The 25,952-nt window shown below is 36.5% G+C and overlaps 1 protein-coding gene across 1 annotated transcript in view; it reads left to right on the forward strand.

Moving 5' to 3' along the window:
• Window positions 1-25,952, forward strand: part of EFCAB13 (EF-hand calcium binding domain 13) — a 96,396-nt gene that overhangs the window by 39,068 nt on the left and 31,376 nt on the right. The window contains exons 7-10 of the mRNA XM_045985397.1: window positions 13,371-13,865; window positions 16,184-16,321; window positions 17,801-17,872; window positions 21,029-21,172. Coding sequence (XP_045841353.1) covers window positions 13,371-13,865; window positions 16,184-16,321; window positions 17,801-17,872; window positions 21,029-21,172 — 849 coding nt within the window. The remainder of the gene's footprint in view (window positions 1-13,370; window positions 13,866-16,183; window positions 16,322-17,800; window positions 17,873-21,028; window positions 21,173-25,952) is intronic.

Genomic DNA, 25,952 nt, shown 5'->3' on the forward strand with positions numbered 1-25,952 from the left:
TTTGATGGCTGCATAGTATCCCATTGTATATATATATATATATATATATATATATATATATATACCACATCTTCTTTATTCATTCCTCTGTTGATGGACATCTAGGTTCTTTCCATAGTTTGACTATTGTGGACATTGCTGCTATAAACACTTGGGTACATATGCCCCTTCAGATCACTATATTTGTATCTTTAGGGTAAATACTCAGTAGTGTGATTGCTAGGTCGTAGGGTACCTCTATTTTCAACTTTTTGAGGAACCTCCATGCTATTTTCCAGAGTGGCTGCACCAGTTGCATTCCCACCAACAGTGTAGGAGGGTTCCCCTTTCTCCACATCCTTGCCAACATCTGTCATTTCCTGACTTGTTAATTTTAGCCATTCTGACTGGTGTGAAGTGGTATCTCACTGTGGTTTTGATTTGTATTTCCCTGATGCCAGGTGATGTTGAGCACTTTTTCATGTGTCTGTTGGCCATCCGGATGTCTTCTTTGCAGAAACGTCTGTTCATGTCTTCTGCCCATTTCTTGATGGGATTATTTGTTCTTTGGGTGTTGAGTTTGATAAGTTCTTTATAGATTTTGGGTACTAGCCCTTCATCTGATAATGTCATTTGGTAATATCTTCTCCCATTCTGTCAGCTGTCTTTTGGTTTTGTTGACTATTTCCTTTGCTGTGCAAAAGCTTTTGATCTTGATGAAATCTCAATAGTTCATTTTTGGCCTTGCTTCCCTTGCCTTTGGTGATGTTTCTAGGAAGAAGTTGCTGCTGCTGAGGTCGAAGAGGTTGCTGCCTGTGTTCTCTTTTTAAGGATTTTGATGGATTCCTGTCTCACATTGAGGTCTTTCATCCATTTTGAGCCTATTTTTGTGTGTGGTGTAAGGAAATGGTCCAGTTTCATTCTTCTACATGTTGCTGTCCAATTTTCTCAACACCATTTGTTGAAGAGACTTTTTTTCCATTGGATATTCTTTCCTGCTTTGTCAAAGATTAGTTGAGCATAGAGTTGAGGGTCCATGTCTGGGCTCTCTATTCTGTTCCAGTGATCTATGTGTCTGATTTTGTGCTAGTACCATACTATCTTGATGACTACAGCTTTGTAATAGAGCTTGAAGTCAAGATTTTGATGCCACCAGCTTTGGCTTTCTTTTTCAACATTCCTCTGGCTATTCCTGGTCTTTCTGACTCCATGTAAATTTTAGGATTATTTGTTCCATTTCTCTGAAGAAAATTGATGGTATTTTGATAGGAATTGCATTAAATGTGTAGATTGCTTTAGGTAGCATAGACATTTTCACAATATTTGTTCTTCCAATCCATGAACATGGAACATTTTTCCATTTCTTTGTGTCTTCCTCAATTTCTTTCATGAGTACTTTATAGTTTTCTGAGTACAGATTCCTTGCCTCTTTGGTTAGGTTTCTTCCTAGGTATCTTAGGGTTCTGGGTGCAATTGTAAATGGGATTAACTCCTTAATTTCTCTTTCTTTTGTCTTGCTGTTGGTGTATGGAGATGCAACTGATTTCTGTGCACTGATTTTATATCCTGACACTTTACTAAATTCCTGTTTGAGTTCTAGCAGTTTTGGAATGGAGTCTTCTGGGTTTTCCACATAAAATATCATACATCTGCAAAGAGTGAGAGTTTGATTTCTTTGCCAATTTGGATGCATTTAATTTCTTCTTGTTATCTGATTGCTGAGGCTAGGACTTCTGGTACTGTGTTGAATAGCAGTGGTGATAGTGGACATCCCTGCCATGTTCTTGACCTTAGGAGAAAAGCTCTCAGTTTTTCCCCATTGAAAATTATATTCGCTGTGGGTTTTTCATAGATGGCTTTGATGACATTGAGGTATGTACCCTCTATCCCACACTTTGAAGAGTTTTGATCAAGAAAGGACTCTGTACTTTGTCAAATGCCTTTTCAGCATCTATTGAGAGTATCATATGGTTCTTGTTCTTTCTTCTATTAATGTATTCTGTCACATTGATTGATTTCCAGATCTTGAACCAAGCTTGCATCCCAGGAATAAATCCCATTTCATTATTGTGAATAATCCTTTTAACATAGTGTTGGAATCTATTGGCTAGTATTTTAGTGAGAATTTTTGCTTCCATCTTAATCAAGTATATTGGTCTGTAATTCTCCTTTTTGATGGGCTCTTTGGTTTTGGGATTAAGGCAATGCTGGACTAAAAAATGAGTTTGTTAGCTTTCCTTCCATTTCTATTTTTTGGAGCAGTTTCAGGAGAATAGGTATAAATTCTTCTTTAAATGTTTGGTAGAAGTCCCCTGGGAAGCTGTCTGGCCCTGGGCTCTTATTTGCTGGGAGATTTTTGCTGACTGCTTCAATCTCCTTACTGGTTATGGCTCTTTTCAGGTTTTCTATTTATTCCTGGTTCAGTTTTGGTCATTTATATGTTTGTAGGAATGCATCCATTTCTTCCAGATTGTCAAATTTGCTGGGGTAGAGTTGCTCATAATATGTTCTTATAATTGTTTGTCTTTCTTTGGTGTTGGTTGTGATCTCTCCTCTTTCATTCATGATTTTATTTATTTGGGTCCTTTCTCTTCTTTTTGATAAGTCTGGCAAGGGGCTTATCAATCTTATTAATTCTTTCAAAAAACCAGCTCCCAGTTTCATTGATTTGTTACTGTTCTTTTGGTTTTGATTGTGTTGATTTCTGCTCTGATCTTTATGATTTCTCGTCCCCTGCTGGGTTTAGGCCTTTCTTTGCTGTTCTTTCTCCAGCTCCTTAGGTGTAGGGTTAGGTTGTGTACTTGAGACCTTTCTTGTTCCTTTAGAAAGGCTTGTATTGCTATATACTTTCCTCTCAGGCCAGCCTTTGCTGTTTCCCAAAGATTTTGAACAGTTGTGTTTTCATTTTCATTTGTTTCCATGAATTAAAAAAAAATTCTTCTTTAATTTCCTGGTTGACCCATTCATTCTTTAGTAGGATGCTCTTTAGCCTCTATGTATTTGAGTTCTTTCTAAGTTTCCTCTTGTGATTGAATTCTAGTTTGAGTATTGTGGTCTGAAAATATGCAGGGAAATATCCCAATCTTTTGATAACAGTTGAGACCTGATTTGTGACCCAGGATGTGATCTTCTGGAGAATGTTTCATGTGCACTAGAGAAGAATGTGTATTCTGTTGCTTTGGTATGGAATGTTCTGAATATATCTGTGATGTCCACCTGGTCCAGTGTGTCCTTTAAGGCCTTTATTTCCTTGTTGATCATTTGCTTAGATGATCTGTCCATTTTGGTGTGCGGGTGTTAAAGTCCTCTACTATTATTGTATTATTGTCAATGTGTTTCTTTTATTTTGTTATTAATTGGTTTATATCATTGTCTGTCCTGTGTTAGGGATATAGATATTTAAAATTGTTAGATCTTCAGGACACCTGGGTGGTTCAGTGGGTTAAGCCTCTGCCTTCCCCTCAGGTCATGATCCCAGGGTCCTGGGATCGAGCCCCGCATCGGGCTCTCTGCTCAGCAGGGAGCCTGTTTCCTCCTCTCTCTCTCTCTCTCTCTCTCTCTCTCTGCCTGCCTCTCTGCCTACTTGTGATCTCTCTCTCTGTCAAATAAATAAATAAAAATCTTAAAAAAAAATAAAATAAAATTGTTAGATCTTCTTGTTGGACAGACCCTTTAAGTATGATATAGTGTCTTTCCTCACCTCTTTTTATAGTCTTTGGCTTAAAATTTAATTTATCTGATATAAGGATTGCCACCTCAGCTTTCATTTGATGTCCATTAGCATGGTAAATGGTTTTCCATCCCCTCACTTTAAATCTGGAGGTGTCTTTGGGTCTAAAATGAGTTTCTTGTAGACAGCATATTGATGGGTTTTGTTTTTTTATCTGTTATGTTACCCTGTGTCTGATTGGGGCATTTAGTCCTTTTACATTCAGGGTAACTATTGAAAGATATGAATTTATTGCCATTGTATTGCTTCTAAGGTGACTATTAATGTATATTGTCCCTGTTCCTTTCTGGTCTGTTAATTTTAGGCTCTCTCTTTGCTTAGAGGACCCCTTTCAGTATTTCCTGTAGGGCTGGTGTGGTGTTTGCAAATTCTTTTAGTTTTTGTTTGTTCTGAAAGCTTTTTATCTCTCCTTCTATTTTCAGTGACTGTGTAGCTGTATATAGTATTATTGGCTGCATATTTTTCTCATTTAGTGCTCTGAATATATCATGCCAGTCCTTTCTGACCTGCCAGGTCTCTGTGGATAGGTCTGCTGACAATCTAATATTTCTGTCATTGTAGGTTACAGACCTCTTGTCCTGAGCTGCTTTCAGGATTTTCTCTTTGTCACTAAGACTTGTAAGTTTTACTATTAAATGACAGGGTGTGGACCTATTTTTATTGATTTGGAGGTGGGGTCTCTGTGCTTCCTGGATTTTGATGCTTGTTCCCATTGCCATGTTAGGGAAATTCTCTGCTGTAATTTGCTCCAATATATCTTCTGCCTCTCTTTCTCTTTCTTCTTCTTCTTCTGGCATCCCAAATATTCTAATGTTGTTTTGTCTTATGGTATCACTTATCTCTCGAATTCTCCCCTTGTGGTCCAGAAGTTGTTTGTCTCTCTTTTGCTCAGCTTCTTTATTCTCCATCATTTGATCTTCTATATCACTAATTCTCTCTTCTGCCTCATTTATCCTAGCAGTAAGAGCCTCCATTTTTTTTTCCATTTTATTTATTTGAGCCTCCATTTTTTATTGTACCTCACTTACAGCTTTTTTTATTTCAACTTGCTTAGATTTTAGTTTTTTTATTTCTTCAGAAATGGGTTTTGTTTCTCCAGAAAGGGATTCTCTAATAAGTTCATGGTTTATTCGAGCGCAGCTAGCACCTTGATCATCGTCATTCTGAACTCTAGTTCTGACATATTACTCATGCCTGTATTAATTAGGCCCCTAGATGTCAGTACTGCCCCTGGTTCTTTTTTTGTGGTGAGTTTTTTTATTTTTAATTTTTTAAGCAAATCAGAAGAGACCCAAAACCAGGGTGAGATGAAAAGGGGAAAAAATAAAAAAATAAAAAAATTAGAAATAGAAAAAAAAATATATATATATATATATATTAGACTGGTGAATAGAATAGAGCCCCCCACTTGATTTTGGATGTATTCTGGTCTCTTAGAAGAAACTACCTCCCAAAATTTTAAAGAAAAAAAATATGTATACACAAAAATAAGGGTAAACACAATGAAGAGATGGAATATGACTGTAAAGATCAAAATTTAAAAAGATTCTAAAAATGGAATTGATAATTTGGTTAGAAAAAGAAATAAAGAGAATGTGATCAGGCTGGGGACTAGAACAAAGTCATGCACTAGATTTAGGGTATATTTTGATCTATTAGAAGAAATTGTATCCCAAAATTTTAAAGAAAAAAAGCCTATATGTATACAAAAAATAAGGTTAAATACAATGAAGGGATAAAATATGAGTATAACAATGAAAACTTAAAAAGATTTTTTTAAAAAGGTACTGATAAGATAAAATAGTTTTGAAATGTTAAAATAGGAAATAAGAAAGGTTAAAAATAGAGTGAAAACAAAATAAAATTTAAAAAATTTAACTTTGAAAGACTAAAGGATCATGCGAAAAAAACCATGAATTTATGTTGCTTCCCCCTAACTTGGGAGTTCTGCAGTTCTCACTGATCGGTGAACTTGGTCTTGGCTGGATAATCTTGCTGATCTTCTGGGGGATGGGCCTGTTGCAGTGTTTCTCAGATGTCTTTGCCCGAGGCAGAATTACACTGTCCTTACTGGTGGCCAGGCTAAGTAATCTGCTTGGGTTCACTCTCAGTAGCTTTTGTTCCCTGAACGCTTTTCTTACAGCTTTGGAGGGTGGGAATGAAGATGGTGGCCTTCAAATCTCCAGCCCATAGGAACCAAGAACTTGGGGCCCCACTCCTCAGTGTGACCTCAGAGAAAAGCAATCAATTCCATCTCCCTGGTCTCTGGCTCTACTTTGAGCTCACCCAGTCTGTGAATGAGAGTTTCTCATTCTGGTGCATGGCCCCATTTGGACCCTCCAAACCCAGCAATTTCCTGCTGCATGCTCCTGTGCTGCTCCTCCCAGTGGAGGAAGGAGGGGCTCTCTCTGGAACCTCCACTTGTGGGGTCCCTGCTTGAAGAGCAGTGGCCCAACTGTGCCTTGGATCACGGTTTAAGGTAACACTGAGCTGAGAGCACAATCCTGGGCTCTGTCTCTGTAGCCGGCCTCCCTGTGCCAATACCTGGGAGCTCTGCCACACTCAGGCACCTCTGGTCTTTCTGTGACCCCAGGGGTCCTGACACCACACTGTTCCCATGAGGGCTCCACCCCCCTTTTAGCCTCTAGAGCGACGACCCTCAGTGGAGCAGACTTCTAAAAGTTCCGATTTTGTGCTCTGCTGCTCTCTCACTTGCTGAGAGCCAGCTCCACCCCCTGTGGTCTGTCTTCCCATTGCTTCACATTCACTTCTCTGCATGTTCTGCCTTCTGGAAAGTGGTTGATTTTCTGTTCCTAGAATTGCTGCTCTTCTCTTCTACCTCCTATTGAGTTTGTAGGTGTTCAGAATGATTTGATAACTATCTAGCTGAACTCCTGGGACGTGTTGATATTTCAGTCTCCTACTCCTCTGCCATCTTACTTCTCCCCCACTGGATCAAGTATTCTTAGCTGCATATTTTTTTATTATTTAGCACCCTGAATGTATCATGCCAGTCCTTTCTGGCCTGCTATGTTTCTGTGGATATGTCTGCTGCCAGCCTAATGTTTCTACCTTTGTAGGTTATGGACCTCTTGTCCTGAGCTGCTTTCAGGATTTTCTCTTTGTCTCTGGGATTTGCAAGCTTCACTATTATATGTCGAAATATTGATCTACTTTTATTGATTTTTGAGAGGTGTTATCTTTGCTCCCTGAATGCCTGCTTCCATCCCCATATTAGGGAAGTTCCCTGCTGTAATTTGCTCCAACATACCTTCTGCCCCCTTCTCTCTTTCCTCCTCTTATGGGAGCTTAAATATTCTAATACTCTTTCACCTGATCGTGTCACTTATCTTTTGAATTCTCCCATTGTGATCGAGTAGTTGTTTATCTCTCTTTTTCTCAGCTTCTTTATTCTCCAACATTTGGTCTTCTATAGCACTAATTCTCTGTTCTGCCTCAAGTATTTGAGCAGTTAGAGCCTCCATTTTTTTTATTGCATCTTATTAACATCCTTTTTGATTTTGACTTGATAAGATTTTATTTCTCCAGAAAGGGATTCTCTAGTGTCTTCTATGCTTTTTCCAAACCCAGCTAGTATTTTATAATCATTATTCTGAGCTCTACTTCTGACATCTTACTTATATCCATACTAATTAGGTCCCTATCAATTGGTACTACCTCTTTTTCTCTTTTTTTGTGGTGAGATTTTTTTGTGTTGTCATTCTATCCAGAGAAGAATAGATGAATGAGATGAATGAGAGAACAAAATACTAAAATGGCAAAAATGCCCCAGAGAAATATACACTAAATAAATAAGAAGAGACCTGAAACAAACATATATATATATGTTGTTATATATATATATGTATATACATATATATACATATATACGTGTGTGTGTATATATATATATATATGAGAGAGAGAGAAAGAGAGAATATAATGAGAGAGAGGTAAGCAGAACAGAGCAATACATTGGATCCTCTGTTTGTGCTTTGGTCTGTTTTTTAGAAGAAACTAGATCCCAAAATTGTAAAGAAGGAAAAGAGAGTATGTGTATGTATATATGTATGTATGTGTTTATATTATATATTATATATATTATATATAATAAATTCATAATATATTTTATTTTATGTATTTATATGTTAACTCATAATAAATATAAATTATGAATTATAATATACATTATATAAAATTATATATTATATATTACATAATTTTTATATATCTTGATATATAATATACAAAATATATACAAAAATAAAATTAAATACATTGAAATGATAGAATGTAACTATAAAGATGAAAATTATAAAAGACTTAAAGAGAATATAGTCAGATAGGTAAAGAGAACAAGGCAGTATACTAGATTCTGTATATATTTCAGTCTGTTTGTTAGAAGAAACTGTATTCCAAAATTGTAAAGAAAGAAAAACTTATGTATATATCATTTCCATTCAGCATGAATAACTTTTAGTAAAATTTTTAAAAGAGTAAATCTACTAAAAATGAATTAGCTTAGTTTTTCTTCATATGAGAATATTTTTACTCTCTTTAATGCCTGAAGGATATTATCATTGGATATAGGACTCTAGGTTTACAGATTTTTCTTCAGTATTTTTTTTAAAAAGATTTTATTTTGGGGGTACCTGGGTGGCTCAGTGGGTTAAAGCCTCTGCCTTTGGCTCAGGTCATAGTCTTGGGGTCCTGGGATCAAGCCCTGCATCGGGCTCTCTGCTCAGCAGCGAGCCTGCTTCCTCCTCTCTCTCTGCCTGCCTCTCCACCTACTTGTAATCTCTGTCAAATAATTTAATAAAATCTTAAAAAAAAGATTTTAGTTTTAAGCAATTTCTATACCTGATGTGAGGCATGAACGTACAATCTTGAGATCAAGAGTCTCACACTCCACTGACTGAGCCAGGCAGATGCCCCTCTTTATGCACTTTAAAAAAGTTATTTCTTTACTTCTGGATTCCACAATTTCTGATGAGAAATCTGATATTATTCAAATCATAAAATGAATTGTTTTTCTCTAGTTGCTTTCAAGGTACTTGTCTTTAGTTTTTGGCAGTTTGATTTGATTTGTTTGGGAGTAGATTTTTTGAGTTTATTCTATTGAGATACACTGAGCTGCTTGAATCTTTTTGCCAAATTTGAAGGGTTTTTTGGCCACTATAACTTCAAATATTTGTTCTCCACCACACTTTTTCTCCTGTCCTTCTGAGACTCCACTGACACAAATGTCAGCACTCTTTCATATTGCCCCACAGGTATTTGAGACTCTGATCATTCTTATTTTCCTCTATTTGTTCAGATAATTTCTATTGATCTATCTTCAATTTATAAACTCTTCCTCAAATGATTCCATTCTACTGTTGAGCCTGTCTGATAAGTTTTTTTCTTTTTTTCCTTTGGTTATTATATTTTTGAGCTTTAAAGTTACCATTTATTTCCTCTTTATGTCTTTTATGTCATTTTCTGACACTTTCTATCTTTCTATTAATTTAAAAAATGTTTTTTCTTTGTATGTTGGAGCATTTTTATAATAGTTGCTTTGAAGTCTTTATCAGAAAGTTCCATTGTATATTTTTTCCTGTTTTGTCAAAGATTATTTGACCATAGAGTTGAGGGTCCATATCTGGGCTCTCCACTCCATTCCACTGGTCAATGCGTCTGTTTTTTTTTTTTTTTTTTTTTTACATTTGATTATCATTTCTTTTTTTTTTTTTTTTCCCTTTTTATTTATTTTTTCAGCGTAACAGTATTCATTCTTTTTGCACAACACCCAGTGCTCCATGCAAAACGTGCCCTCCCCATCACCCACCACCTGTTCCCCCAACCTCCCACCCCTGATCAATGCGTCTGTTTTTATGCCAGTACCATGCTGTCTTGATGATCACAGCTTTGTAGTAAAGCTTGAAATCGGGTAACGTGATGCCGCCAGTTTTGTTTTTGTTTTTCAACATTTCCTTAGCAATTCGGGGTCTCTTCTGATTCCATACAAATTTTAGGATTATTTGCTCCAGTTCTTTGAAAAAGACAGTCTCTTCAATAAATGGTGCTGGGAAAACTGGACAGCGATATGTAGAAGAATGAAACTCGATCATTCTCTTACACCATACACAAAGATAAACTCGAAATGGATAAAAGACCTCAACGTGAGACAGGAATCCATCAGAATACTAGAGGAGAACATAGGCAGTAACCTCTTCGATATCAGCCACAGCAACTTCTTTCAAGATATGTCTCCAAAGGCCAAGGAAACAAAAGCAAAAATGAACTTTTGGGACTTCATCAAGATCAAAAGCTTCTGCACAGCAAAGGAAACAGTCAACAAAACAAAGAGGCAACCCACGGAATGGGAGAAGATATTTGCAAATGACAGTACAGACAAAAGGTTGATATCCAGGATCTATAAAGAACTCCTCAAACTCAACACACACAAAACAGATAATCATATCAAAAAATGGGCAGAAGATATGAACAGACACTTCTCCAATGAAGACATACAAATGGCTATCAGACACATGAAAAAATGTTCATCATCACTAGCCATCAGGGAGATTCAAATTAAAACTACATTGAGATACCACCTGACACCAGTTAGAATGGCCAAAATTAACAAGACAGGAAACAACGTGTGTTGGAGAGGATGTGGAGAAAGGGGAACCCTCTTACACTGTTGATGGGAATGCAAGTTAGTGCAGCCACTTTGGAGAACAGTGTGGAGATTCCTCAAGAAATTAAGAATAGAGCTTCCCTATGACCCTGTAACTGCACTGCTGGGTATTTACCCCAAAGATACAGATGTAGTGAAAAGAAGAGCCATCTGTACCCCAATGTTTATAGCAGCAATGGCCACGGTCGCCAAACTGTGGAAAGAACCAAGATGCCCTTCAACGGATGAATGGATAAGGAAGATGTGGTACATATACACAATGGAGTATTATGCCTCCATCAGAAAGGATGAATACCCAACTTTTGTAGCAACATGAACGGGACTGGAAGAGATTATGCTGAGCGAAAGAAGTCAAGCAGAGAGAGTCAAGTATCATATGGTTTCACTTATTTGTGGAGCATAACAAAGAACACGGTGGACATGGGGAGATCGAGAGGAGAGGGAGTTGAGGGAAACTGGAAGGGGAGATGAACCTGAGAGACTATGGACTCTGAAAAACAACCAGAGGGTTTTTAAGGGGCAGGGGGGTGGGAGGTTGAGGATCCAGGTGGTGGGTAATAGGCAGGGCATGTACTGCATGGAGCACTGGGTGTGGTGCAAAAACAATGAACACTGTTACGCTGAAAATAAATAAAAAAAAAAAAGAAAGTTCCAACATCTTTGTCATCTTGGTTGTGTTGGCATCTATTGATTGTCTTTTCCAAAGCAGATTGAGATTTTCTTGGTTCTTCGTATATGAAGTGATTTTGAATTAATATGGACATTTTGAATATTAAGTTATGAGACTGTGGATCTTAACTCCTATGGAAAATAGGAGTTGATTTGTTTTTGCAGAAATTTGATTCAATTTGGTTCAGGCTACAAGTTTCAATCAGTTTTCCATGTTTAGTAGTTTCAGTGTCAATTTGTTTTTCACAGCCTTTACAATACTATTCAGATATGTGGGACATCCAGTGGCCCACCTGGGACCTAGATGGTGGTTTATCCTGGAGTTCAGTTCTCAGAATTTATGGTATACTGTTTAGTATTAAATCCATGTAGCTCAGGGTGAACCCAATGTTATGAAGTTACTTTCCTGAGCTGCTCCCCCTTCACAATTTACTTGGTGCTTTATAGTCTCTTAGAGCTCCTTTAAATAATGTTAGATTTGGTTCTCATGCAGTTGAATTACTTGGAATCAGTTGGGTCCTTTTGAAGCTTGCTTTTTAAAGCCTTTTAATGATGATCATATAGCTGCTTTTTTTTTTTTTTAAAGATTTTGTTTATTTATTTGACAGACAGAGGTCACAAGTAGGCCAAGAAGCAGGCAGAGAGAGAGGAGGAAGCAGGCTCCCCGCTGAGCAGAGAGCCCGATGTGGGGCTTGATCCCAGGACTCTGGGATCATGACCTGAGCCGAAGGCAGAGGCTTTAACCCACTGAGCCACCCAGGTGCCCCCACATAGCTGCTTTTATGCTAACTTAACTCTACTACTAAGGCAGCATTCTTCAGATGAGTCTCCTGGAGGCCGCATGTATTATATGATCTTTCTTCTCTGGTTGATAGAATCAGAAATTATTCTCAGTTCTCAGGGAGCTACAGAAATTATCCTAACTACAATTTTCTGGTAATTCTCTCCTTGTCCTTGGGTAGTATCTTCTCAGGTATGTGCGGATTAATACTCGGCCAAAGAGTTAATGCTAATCTCCAGAACTCAGCAGTTCTTTCTTTTTTGGCACTTTGCTCCCATATTCTAGATTCTTTAGCCTTCCTCATATCTCTCTTACCTTACCTCTCTTTCCTCTACTCATTCAGACCAGCACCCTCTGTTCAGGTTTTACTCTCCTATGCTATGACGTGGCAACTACTTCCAGACAGTAAGCTGGTACAGTTATAGGGTTTCTAGCTGGTTTGTTTCCCTTGTTTAGAGGATTATTTAGTCCTGTGCTACTTATTGTCCAATGTCTGAAAACATTTTCACCCCACATGAATTGTCCAATTTTTTAGTTATTTAAATAAGTTTTGAGGGTAAAGTTGATCTCTATTTTAGTGTCTTAGCCCAAAGCAGAAGTGTCAAAGATTTTTTTTTTATCCATTCACTAGCCTATTTCTTTTTTATAGAACCTAGAGATCCATGTCACCATCATTAAAGTTTTCTAAACTTTTTACACCTACAACTAATACAATGTTATATGTAATTTTTAAAAAATGAATTAATTTCAAAAAAGATTTCCAGATATTGAAAATCCAAATATTTTCCTTTTTCATTTTAACACACACTAAACTAAGAAAATTTTTATTTTTTCTAAGTGACATGAATGCTTAGTCAAGATTACTGCTACTCTGTTGAAGTTTCTTGTTTTTCTTTGACTTTACTTGATGATCTCATAGAGTTGTTTTGATGACCAAGTAGTATAACATTTGAAATTCTTTAAAATGTGTTATTCAAATGTAACATACTATTCTGAGCCATCAGGTAGACTTTATAAATGAAGCCCTAGTGGGATATTACATTAATTTTTTTCTAAAAATGTTATTTAATATACAGTTATTTTCCTCCCACAAGTACTGAGAATTTTTAGAAGAGTAAATATTTGTATTCTGATTTTATAAATAAAAATTTTCCCACTACAACTTCCTTTTAGTTTGGTATGCCCATAACCAAATGGATTGTAGCTATATTGACATATCAGCCTATTATCTTTCAAAATTGACAAAGAGTGGGGAATGAGAACTATGTGCTTTAGGAGGCTGTCACTTTTGATTTAGTGTAACTTTGAATAGCTTTGGATGGAGGAATTTAAATCTATTAAACCAGAAGATTATATTTAACCTAGTTAATAGTTCAGTCTTTTGGTTATTACCTCTCTAATTTTTTAAACATATTTTATATTTAAGCAACTGATAATTTGTTGAAGAGCCTTAATGAGGACTTAGTTATTTAAAAAACTTTCAAATTTTGCAGGTAAATGAAATAATTAACTATGTTTCTCTTGCTTAGCAATTATGGAATGGTCAGCCTTGGATGAATCTACTTCTAACAGAAAGTTATCAAATATTTCAGAATGCTATCTACAGTATAGGAAGAAAAGTGCTTTATCTTCCAGACTGTTTGAACCATCATTATTCCCAAAGTTAAATGGAAAAAACCTCCAATATCATAAAATTATGGAGGATAATGATTACCTTGAATATAAAAGATTGAAAAATCCTTTGCAAATAAAAAAATTCCCAAGTGGGATTGATCGCAGCAATATAGGAGTCCAGGAACCATATTCAAAAGATGGCATAAACTTTAAGAAACATTCAGAGAAGACTGAAATTCATGACTCTAAGTCTATACCACATAACTTGAAGAGGATTACAAGCCTCAAAAAGTCTCTGGATAAAAGTGATACTTTTAGGATCCCCAGACTTCAGAAGCCAGATGTGAGAAGGCATTCCAGCCCCCTAAAACAGGTTTCATCAAAGGAAAGAACTGCAATGAATGCTCTGGGTCAGTATCTTATATGTAAGTCAAAATCTAGGTCCTTGAGTTCTTGAGTTATCACAGAAATGAGCTGAATTAATCAGTTATTAGACAGTTGTATGCATTTCAATTGTCAGTACTTTTGAGTAACTGCCACTTCTGGTCTATAGGCCAATGCATGTAACATTGTGGTTTTGACCGTTGTGCCTTTCCAGATGCCCCCTTTTTCAGATTCCTAACTTTGACCAAGAAGCTTACTCAGTAATTAACCGGACTGACTCAAGTTCCCTAGAAAATAGAAGGCCTGTTTTCTTTTGGAAATGGTTATTTTATCATTTACTTAACAAAGTAGGTAGGAAGTCTATGTGAAATTTTTCTCAGGTTCCATAATTTAAAGCTATGATATCCATATCCCATATGATAATATGATACTTCAGATATTATTTCCTATGGATGTGGGAATATCAAGAGAAAATTAATATTATACATCTCAGCTGCCCTGGGCTTTATAGTCTTCCTCAAAGATAATTAAGGCTTTAAAAAAAAAAAAGATAAGTAAGGTTTCCCAAAAGATACATGTTTTCATCTTTCTGTGGTACCTCTATCACAGAAATACTGCGTATAGAACTTAATTAAATACTCCTTCCTATAGTCCTTGACTGAAGTTACTTAAGTTATGTTTATTTCCTTTAAAGAAACATAGTGACCTTTTTATTGCACTTCATATTACATGTAATTGTGAAAATGAGTGCGTAGTGAAATATTAGTGATTCATACACAGTGATGCATTTTTTCAATAAGTCAGTTGGAAAGGGAGAGTGCTCTGTTAAGGAGGCACAACAGTGTTTGTTTGAGTCCTTTACCAATGCCCTACTATTACTCTGTGCCTCATTCCTATTTCTGAGTTCTTTATATTCCAGGAAGAATTAAAAACCTGGATAAAGGAATAGTGGAATAGTAAGCATTTAGCCAGTGAGTAGAAGACTGTGGAAGAAAGTGGTTATTTATCTTCCCGGTGTCACTAAAATCAAATCATCTACCATTGCCATGCTTCATGTTCTATGTATAGAGAAGTGTGAAATATGGTATGACTTCCAAAATAAACTGATGGTAATTGAACATCTATGAAATGTGACTTCACTTGATTTACATTTTAAAAACATTTTTAACTTTTCATTTAAAAATAGTTTTAAAATCATAATAATTACACAAAGGTAAAGACATTCCTATATAGTCTTCATCTAGTTTTCCCAGGTGTTAAGATCTTGTATGACTATGGTAAATGCACTGAACAAGGAAATTAACATGGATATAATATTGTTTACTATTCTGAAGACCTTATTTGATTTATTTCATTTGTTTCATAAATGTTCTTTTTTAAAAATTAACATACAATGTATCATTTGCCCTCGGGGTACAGGTCTGTGAATCATCAGGCTAACACATTTCTTAGCACTCACCATAGCACATACCCTCCCTAATGTCCATAAGCCAGCCACCCTCTCCCTCTCCCCTCCCCCAGCAACCCTCAGTTTGTTTCATGAGATATCTGGTTCAAGGTTTCATCCAGGATCTCAGATTACATTTAATTGTCATGTATCCTAAGTCTCCTCAGATCTGGGATAGTTTCATGACCATGACACTTTTGAGGAGTATTGACTAGTTTTTTTGTATAATGTCCCTCATTTGGATTTTTTCCTTGTATTTATTCATGAATAAGTTCAGGTTGTACATTTTTGGCTGGAATATCACTGAAGTGATATTGTGCCCATCTCAGTGCATGATATTAGGGGGCTCATCATGGCCATGTATATCTGCTTCTAAAATGTTATGATTTTGAAGATTGTGAACGGAAAGTATGGTAGACCAGTGGAGCACTGGGCATTATACGCAAACAATGTATCACTATATCAAAAACTATTGATGTACTATATGGTGACTAATGTAACATAATAAAAAAAACAAGAAGAAAAAAATAAAGTGATGGGAAGGGCACGAAATCTCATTTTTTGCTTAGAATCCTAGAATTTGAACACATTGGTGTTATGATCTCTTGAACTCATATATTTTAATCAGAACCAAGCAGCATTGGCTGAGCAACTTGAACAAGTTGTTCCTCCAAGCAAATAGTTTATAAATGCTTATAGAATTTTCAAGATTGTTTTCTGTTTGAACTACAAGGGAAATATTTACAACAGAAATATGAAGAAAAAGCAGGCCTGTGAAATAATATTACATAGATAAAACTTGCTTTCTGATTACTAGATAAAGATTTTGGGTGCTAATTGTTGCTTAAGACACATAAATTCTGTAGCTGAATAGCGCTTTACATTTTGTACATTTAGAAGACATCTGTGAAGCTATCCATAAACTCCAAGAAAATTACATGGCTGCAGAAGAACTTCAGTCCATTTTGCCTTCACTAGGAATTACTTTATCAGACAAAGAGCTCAAGAAGATTGTGACAGATACTACTCAAAATGGTGAGACTGATAATGCCAAACTTCTTGAGAAAATTAAGTAGTTTTATGGATAGTATTAAATGATGGAATAAGTTCATTCAACTAGGAATGTAGCAGAATGGGCCATGCTAAAGAAGATTCTAAAAGAACAGATACAAAAATGGAAAATAGTATTTAAAAAAAAGTTGCTGGAAAGTCTGACCTAATGGATTGGTTTGGAGGAGCTAGGCCTTTTATATCTCAATTGTTTATATGGGACTCCATGACTATTCCTTAGCTATGCCCTCTAGTTTGGAACATGTACTGGGGAAGTCTGATCCAGTTGTAGGGAGGTTTAGGCAGTAAAACCACAATATCCAAGGGGTACAAAAATCTCTGAGCAAATAGCCCAAGGATCCATGAAGAAATCATTGGAAATTCCAAAATGGAGGAGGAGTGCTACATCTAGGAATTTAGGGCTAGTGCTACTTAAACAAAAAGGCACTCAGTTAGCATCTAGAAGATACTAAATGGCATATCCCAGTCATCAGCCTAAGTTCAAGGCAGAGTATAAGTTTCCAGGAAGGGTTGTTGTATTAGAGAAGTTGTTTTATCATTAAGAAAGAACTGCCCATAGCAGAAGTTTAGTTGAGGAGAAGGCAGAGGCAACATTTTGGGAAAAGACTGCTTGGGAATGTGTTAGAAATGAATTCTTAGAACCTGAGCAAAATTTCCTAGCTAAGGTAAATAGAAAAGAAGATTTGTTAAAAAAAAAAAAAAAATCTCAGGAATAGGTGCTACTGAAATTATTGAGCCCTTTTTTTCTTTTTTTTTAAAGATTTATTTATTGGACAGGGAGAGATCACAAGTAGGCATAGAGGCAGGCAGAGAGAGAGGGGGAAGCAGGCTCCCCACTGAGCAGAGAGCCCAACGCGGGGCTCGATCTCAGGACCTCGAGATCTCAGGACCTCGAGATCATGACCCGACCCGAAGGCAGAGACTTAGCCCATTGAGCCACCCAGGCGTCCCTATTGAGCCCTTTCTGTTGCTTATCAGGATTGGTATGATCACTGTGGAGGCTTTGTACCTAAAAATATTTATTTGGATCAGCTGGATGTGGGAGGTAGAGATGGGGACATTTGGGTCTGTAAGGAGTGGTTAGTATTGTCAAGGTGTCTTAATGGGTAGCATATTGACTGGGTTTTCATGATGGTGTGAAATAGACTCTAATTTCTCATGATCCATCTGTGCACTTTTCCTTTTTCCTGTATCTGTCAACAACTGAGTACCTAACTCAGTCCATTGCACTTTATCATAGATATTTAAAAATTGTTAAGTAATTGTTGAAATGAAATGAACTGACCTAGTTTAGAAAGACTCATCTAGGGAAACAAGATATGAAGAATCAATAGGATGATGACGAAGTCAAGGAGAAGTAATTCTTTCTTAGTTGTATTAAAAAATGAATTTACCTTTTATGCAAAAACATAACAATGCATAATCCAACTCTTTATTTTACAGAAAGTGGAATGGTGAACTTAGATGTCTTTATGAATGCTCTCTCCATGGAGCAAAGTCCTCCTGAATATGATGGTAAGTGGGAAGTTTATTTTAAAATGATTTGGAGGAAAGAAACAGGTTGAAAAGAGTTAGGTTCTACTGAGCTGAGTTTGCTTTTTGGATAGATACTTAATAGTCCTGAAATCCTCAGGCAAGCCATTTGCCAGTTTGTTAAAGACTTGCTCTGTCAAGGTAATAATAGCTAACTTGCTTACCTCCCAGAGTTGTTATGTGGATTTTAAAAACTGTAAAGAACTACATAAATGTAGAGTAATAGTAAGGAAATGAGGAGATGAAATAGGTAATTAGCTACATTCTTAGCAATTGATGGGTGATTTTATTTTTAATTTTTTTTAAAGACTTTCCCCCTTTATTTGTGAGAGAGAGAGAGAAAGAGAAAAAGACAGCACAAGCAAGGGGAGCAACAGGCAGAGAGAGAAGCAGGCTCCCTGCTGAGCAAGGAGCCCAATGATGGGATGGTGCGGGACTCTATTCCAGAACCCTGGGATCACGACCTGAGCTGAGTCACCCAGGCATCCCTGATTTTTAATTTTTTGTAAAGGACTTGTTTAAATGAAACACGGGTTTGGTTTGCCTTTGTTTTTATATTTCCTTTCATTTATTCATATGCTAAAGAAGAAAGATAAGCTTTTTGTTTCTTTCCAAAAGATTTCTCAGAGAAGGGAAAATTAATCCAAAGGAAAGATTTTCTCTTATACTTAGATAAAAAGTCTCATGTTGGGGCACCTGGGTGGCTCAGTGGGTTAAGCCTCTGCCTTCAGCTCAGGTCATGATCTCAGGGTCCTGGGATCAAGTCCCGCATTGGGCTCTCTGCTCCTTGGGGAGCCTGCTTCCCCCTCTCTCTCTGCCTCTCTCCCTACTTGCGATCTCTTTCTGTCAAATAAATAAATAAAATCTTAAAAAAAAAGAAGTCTCATGTTAAAAGCTACTTTATCATTTGTCCTTTCTGATAAATGTAAGTGCTTAAGTGTCTGGATTTCTTGAAGACACTATTAGCAGATCAGTTTCTTGAATGCTACACCATGTAAGGTTATTCACCAACTCAATTGTTTTTTCATTGCTGTTTTTTGAAATTTGGGAAATGTGCAGGCATTATTTCTTTGAGTATCTTTTTAACCATGGTCTTTTTCTCTTCTTCTGGGACACAAGTGTTAGATTTTTTTGTTTGTTTGTTTTTTGTTTTTGAGAGAGAGAAAGCGAGCAAGTGGGAGCATGTGCAGGGAGATGGGCCAGAGGGATAGGGATAAGCAGACTCCTGGCTGAGCAGGGAGCCTGACGACAAGCCTGATGTGGGGCTTGATCTCAGGACCCTGAGATCATGACCTGCGCTGAATGAAGTCAAGATGCTTAACTGAGTGAGCCATCCAGGTGCTCCCTTAGGTTGTTTTTATATTCCTACAGGTCTCTGAAACTATTCCTTTTTTTTTGTTTTGTTTTGTCAGTTTTCTGTGTTGTTCATGGGGTTATTTCTATTTCTGTTTCTTAGTTCATTGATACTTTCCTTTCTCTTCCCTTCAACCCTTGCGTCCATCTGCTGAGCTTTTTATTCTAGTTATTGTATTTTTTTAGTTACGAAATTTCCATTTGGACTTTGTGTGTTGGTGTGTATTGGCTCTCTCAGTCTTCACATACTGGCCTTAAACAGGAAAGACTCTCAACAATCAGTCCAGCAGATATTCTCTGGGCCTCTATGGACTTCTTCCTTACCCAGGCTCCAGGACTGACAAGACACATGCCAGTTCTTGAAAAGCTGAGGTGCTGAATGCATGAATAAACTCTTTTCCTCTTGGGCGGCGGGGGTGGACTAAGAGTTGGGAATTTTAATCTGCTCTGTGCTCAGCAGAAGGGAGGATCACTGGCATCTGCCAGCCCAAGCCACCACCTTTATTCTTTCTAAACAACTAGGCTGTACTAGAATCATCAGAGCTCCAAGATCGGCAAGACAAGAGCCAGTCTTCTGAGAAGGCCTTTTGGAAAAGTTGGACTGGTGGATGTGTGAACCAATGGCTCCTTTTCCTTGGGTGAAGCTGGGAGCTCTTCTGGATCATAAGTGCTGCACTGGGGCAGGCTCTCCAGCTTTTGCAGGAGGTTGTCCCAAATCTTACTGCCAGCTTCAGTGCATCTGGTTTTGCCTTCTCCTGGGGTGTAAGAACCTTTCAGTTAGTTTCTGATTTCTCACAAAGGGAATTTGTTTTTGAATTTCTACTGAAGCAGTGTGTTAGGCTTCCTATTGAACCATTATGCCGATGTCACTTGTCAGCTCTTTACTTTCAAATGAATATTTCTTTCACTTTCACAAGATAGGAAGATGTATCTTGTACATGTTTATATATAAGAATCATTTTTTTAAGAATCATCTAATTCAGACATCACTTTGATCATTTCTTTGTTTAGCATAATGATTTCCAGTGATTGCCTAAAATTGATTAACTCCAGATAATGGCTTTAATGCCTTCCATTGCCCAGCTCCCTCACTTTACCTATTCTAGTCTATTAGGGAAAGTATTTGAGTTTAATTTTTTCCAAAGTTTACATACTCCCCCCCACACATCTGTCAACCCCCTTAGTAATTCTGTATGTTTGCAAGTTATTTTAAGAAAGCTTTCATTGCAGTAAAAATTTATCTGTTTAAATTTAATGAATGGAATACTGCCCAAATTTGTGAGGCATATTCAAAAGTATTATAAAAAGACATGTAGAACAGTTATTTCCAAGTAATAATACCTATATATACAGAAGATAAACCAAGATAAATTTACCAAAGACTGAGCCATATATTGCAATGAAACCTTACCCCATTCATCATTTGGGATTGAGGGTTTTCTACTTCTATTTCTGCTACTGAGAAACACACTACTAGGAAATTTTAAATTATTAGAGAATTAAATGAGGAAATTGTATAATATTTTTGTTCCTATGCATTCAAATTGCAATTAAATTGGCACTTCCTTAGATACAGAGACTATAGCAAAGTAGAATATGTTTTTGGCTCTGATTTTGTACCTTGTTGGTTTTCAATACTATTAAAGATTCTGGTACTTCTTCTTATACATAACATTTCTGAAGTTCTTGTTTGTTAACTTAGTGTTAGAACTAAAATTCATCTTACTATTGTTTTCTTTTTAACTTTTATATTTAATACTTAACAGCATATTGCCTTATTTTCAGAGTTGACTGATGTCATTAAAGCCATTGATAAAATTAAAGATGAAAATATGGATTTGGAGGATCTGAATACTTGTCTTCAGGATTTTGGAGTTTACCTTTCTAAGCCAGAATTTGAGAAGATCACAGAGTTGACTGAAGCTAATGGTAAGTGATATATTTTTAGGAAAACTGGGCTTACACATATGAAAGAGGGTTGCTTTGCTATTTTTTTCTCCTCAGAATAATGACTTTATTATTTTTATTAGAAAGAAGGGTCACTAAAATTAAACCAATACAGAAAAATACTCAGAAGTACAACAAAACACACAAAATCCCACTATCCAGAAATAACCAGTAATAACCATATTTTCAGACTTTTTTTTTCCTATAGGCAAACATGAAAACAAAAAGTAGGGTTTCTGATTTTGCTTTCTGACAAGATAGAGGTCAGGGCAAAGGGCACTAAATGGGACAAAGGACTCTATTATGTCAAAGCCTGCAGTTCATAATGAAGGTACTAGTTTTGACCCTTATAACTAGCTAACTTTGTTATAGTTATAAATAGCTAACTTTGATGAGTTTTAGCCTTATAACTTAACAGCTACTTTTCTAAAGGGGATGATTGGTAGTCAAGTAGACAAATGGGTGGGGTTTTTAGGTAAAATGGGAATAGACATGAATTGATAATATTTGCAGCTAGGGGGAGAGTAAATGAGCTTTTATTACAATATATCTTTTACTTTGTATATATGTAAAATTTTCCATAATAAAAAGTAAAAAAAAAAAAGTGAAAAAGAAATAGGAGCAAACCTATGAGAAAAAAAATGGTAAGACTTAGTTAAAACATTGTATAATACCTAAATAAATGGTGATATATCCCATATTCATGGATTCAGAGATCCAAAACAGTCAGTTCTCCTAAATTATTTATCCAAAGCAATTCTGTTAAAACCTTGATATTTTTTGATGACTTAATTCTAATATCTGTATGCATAAACAAAGGCCAACAATAGCTAAAACACTCTTGGGGGGGAAAAAAACATGTATAGGAGTGTGTGAGTAGTGTTGGAGGGAACTTTCTCTCCTGGATGTCAAAACTCATTATAAAACTATAGTAAATAAAACAGTGTGAGAATGGCACAGAGATAGAGAAATTGACTGATAAGACAGGATAAGAAACTTACAAATATATCCCCACATCCATGTGAAAACATATACAATGAGGTGGCAGATCACGGGGTGGGGGAACACCATTTAATAAATGGCGCTGGGATAATTAAGTATTCAAATGCAAAAAATGAAATCAGATCCCTATCTATGTATCATATTCAGTAATATTTTCCAGATGTGAACAGTAAAAGTTTTAGAAAAAGAGAAGAAAATTTTTCTGACTTACAGTTAGGAAAGATTATTTTTAAGATACAAAATCACTAACTAGAAAAGATTGGTAAGTTTGACTATACTTAAAGACATTTCTTTATTAAAAGATAATACAAACAGAATGAAAATACAAGCCACAAATAGAGTGAAGATTACTTGCAATACTTAGAACCTCAAAAGATCATTGTGGAGAATATATTGGGAACCCCTATAAATTAATGACCCAATAGAAAAATGACTAAATTATAAGAACAGCCATTGTCAGATGAAGGACCACAAGTTGCTAATAAGCATATGAAAAGACTTTCAACATCACTAGTAATCAGGGAAATGCAAAATTTAGGTCACGGTGAAATGTCTTTTTATACCCACTAGATTGGCAAAAATTAAGGAATCTGTTCATTTAATGGTTGGTAAGTAAGATAAAAGTGGTAAAAAAAAACTTTGAAAAACATTATGTAGTATTTTGAATGGTTTTCATACTTCATGACTTGGAAAATCAATGTTTAGCTGTAGATCTCAGAAATCTCTTGCACTAATGTACAAGGAGACATGTTTAAGAATGTTCATGGCAGCACTTATCTTAATAGCAAACAAAAAAAAAGAAACAACATCATCAGTGATAGAATGGTTAAAGTTGTGCCCATTGGTGCATAAAGAAATACTAATAGTCTATACATTAGTGAAAACACATACTATATGGGTGATTCTTGGAAATATAATATTGAATGAAAACAAGTCTCAGGTTGCTCTAAGAATCTGATAATTTTTATCAAGTTGTAAAACAAAATTAAGGAATATTTTGTTTATCCTATTTAAACTTATATGTAAAAAACCAAGAGATTGGTAATACTGAAAAATTCAGCAATGCTCTCTCTGTAGAGAGACAGTAGAAAGGAATGGAAAAAGCACAAGTGGGTGTAGTGGTATTAATAATGTTCTTCAAATGGGGCGCCTGGGTGGCTCAGTGGGTTAAAGCCTCTGCATTCGGCTCAGGTCATGATCCCAGGGTCCTGGGATCGAGTCCCGCATCGGGCTCTCTGCTTGGCTGAAACATATGTGTATCAAATAGACCTTACCAAAATAAGGGAATCTATTGCTTTAGGAAGTTCTATGTTCCTGTTAGTGAATATAAATCTTCATTAACTCTAATATTCCCCCAGAATTTTTTGAAGTCGCATTTTTTTTTTAAAGTCTCTAAATATTTGGCTAAGAACACAAAGTGATTTGGTGCTCTTTAAACTTTTCAAAGATATTTAATCTTGGGAATAGGACAATAGACTGTACCTTATCTTTTATGGAATAGAATTAGAATTTTTTTAAGTGGGATAAGCAAAGGTGTAGAGTTATCAAAATTTCATTATATTTATGTAAAACCCTTAAAGTGGCCTTATCCATTCCAATATTGGGAGATTATATATAATCAAGGAGAGATATTTTCTAACTATTAAATGACTATTAAAGTGTTTAATAGTTTCAACAGTATACTGGAATAAAGATAGCAGTGTGAATGGTAGCCTGATACGGAAGAAAACAGTCAAGAGAGCTCCCTTCTAATCTCTGATCTTCTATTTCCTTTTGTGACCTGGGAAAAAGTCATGATGTCATTTCTAAATATGTAAAATAGCATACTAGTTCTTCACCTGCATATGTTCGTGAGTTGTTTCAAGGCGAAGGCAAGGTAATGTAAGTTAAAATTAAAAATGTTGTGCACTCAAAGAAATGGAAAAATGTTCCATGCTCCTGGATTGGAAGAATAAATATTGTGAAAATGTCTATGCTACCTAAAGCAATCTATACATTTAATGCAATCCCTATCAAAATACCATCCATTTTTTTCAAAGAAATGGAACAAATAATCCTAAAATTTATATGGAACCAGAAAAGACCTCGAATAGCCAAAGGAATATTGAAAAAGAAAGCCAAAGTTGGTGGCATCACAATTCCGGATTCAAGCTCTATTACAAAGCTGTCATCATCAAGACAGCATCGTACTGGCACAAAACAGACACATAGATCCATGGAACAGAATAGAGAGCTCAGAAATAGACCCTCAACTCTATGGTCAACTAATCTTCGACAAAGCAAGAAAGAATGTCCAATGGAAAAAAGACAGCCACTTCAATAAATGGTGCTGGGAAAATTGGCAGCCACATGCAGAAAAATGAAATTGGACCATTTCCTTACACCACACACGAAAATAGACTCCAAATGGATGAAGGACCTCAATGTGAGAAAGGAATCCATCAAAATCCTTGAGGAGAACGCAGGCAGCAACCTCTTCGATCTCAGCCACAACAACGTCTTTCTAGGAACATTGGCAAAGGCAAGGGAAGCAAGGGCAAAAATGAACTATTGGGATTTCATCAAGATCAAAAGCTTTTGCACAGCAAAGGAAACAGTTAACAAAACCAAAAGACAACTGACGGAATGGGAGAAGATATTTGCAAACGATATATCAGATAAAGGGCTAGTGTCCAAAATCTATAAGGAACTTAGCAAACTCAACACCCAAAGAACAAATAATCCAATCAAGAAATGGGCAGAAGAAATGAACAGACATTTCTGCAAAGAAGACATCCAGATGGCTAACAGACACATGAAAAAGTGCTCCACATCACTCAGCATTAGGGAAATACAAATCAAAACCACAATGAGATATCACCTCACACCAGTGAGAATGGCTAAAATTAACAAGTCAGGAAATGACAGATGCTGGCGAGGGTGCGGAGAAAGGGGAATCCTCCTACACTGTTGGTGAGAATGCAAGCTGGTGCAACCACTCTGGAAAACAGCATGGAGGTTCCTCAAAATGTTGAAAATAGAGCTACCTTACGACCCAGCAATTGCACTACTGGATATTTACCCTAAAGATACAAACGTAGTGATCCGAAGGGGCACGTGCACCTGAATGTTTATAGCAGCAATGTCCATAATAGCTAAGCTATGGAAAGAACCTAGATGTCCATCAACAGATGAATGGATAAAGAAGATGTGGTGTATATATATATATATATATATATATATATATATATATATATATATATATATACAAACACAATGGAATACTATGCAGCCATCAAAAGAAATGAAATCTTACCATTTGCGACGACGTGGATGGAACTAGATGGAGAAAGACAACTATCATATGATCTCCCTGATATGAAGAAGTGGAGATGCCATGTGGGGGGGTTGGGGGGGTAGGAAAGGAATAAATGAAACAAGATGGGATCGAGAGGGAGACAACCCATAAGAAACTCTTAGTCTCGGGCGCCTGGGTGGCTCAGTGGGTTAAGCCACTGCCTTCGGCTCAGGTCATGATCTCGGGATCCTGGGATCGAGTCCCGCATCGGGCTCTCTGCTTAGCGGGGAGCCTGCTTCCCTCTCTCTCTCTCTGCCTGCCTCTCTATCTACTTGTGATCTCTCTGTGTCAATAAATAAATAAAATCTTTAAAAAAAAAAAAAAGAAACTCTTAGTCTCACGAAACAAACTGAGGGTTGCTGGGGATAGGGGGGTAGGGAGAGGGTGGTGGCTTATGGACATTGGGGAGGGTGTGTGCTATGG

This window comes from Meles meles, chromosome 18 (genome assembly GCF_922984935.1).
Source record: "Meles meles chromosome 18, mMelMel3.1 paternal haplotype, whole genome shotgun sequence".
NCBI classification, from domain to species: domain Eukaryota; kingdom Metazoa; phylum Chordata; class Mammalia; order Carnivora; family Mustelidae; genus Meles; species Meles meles.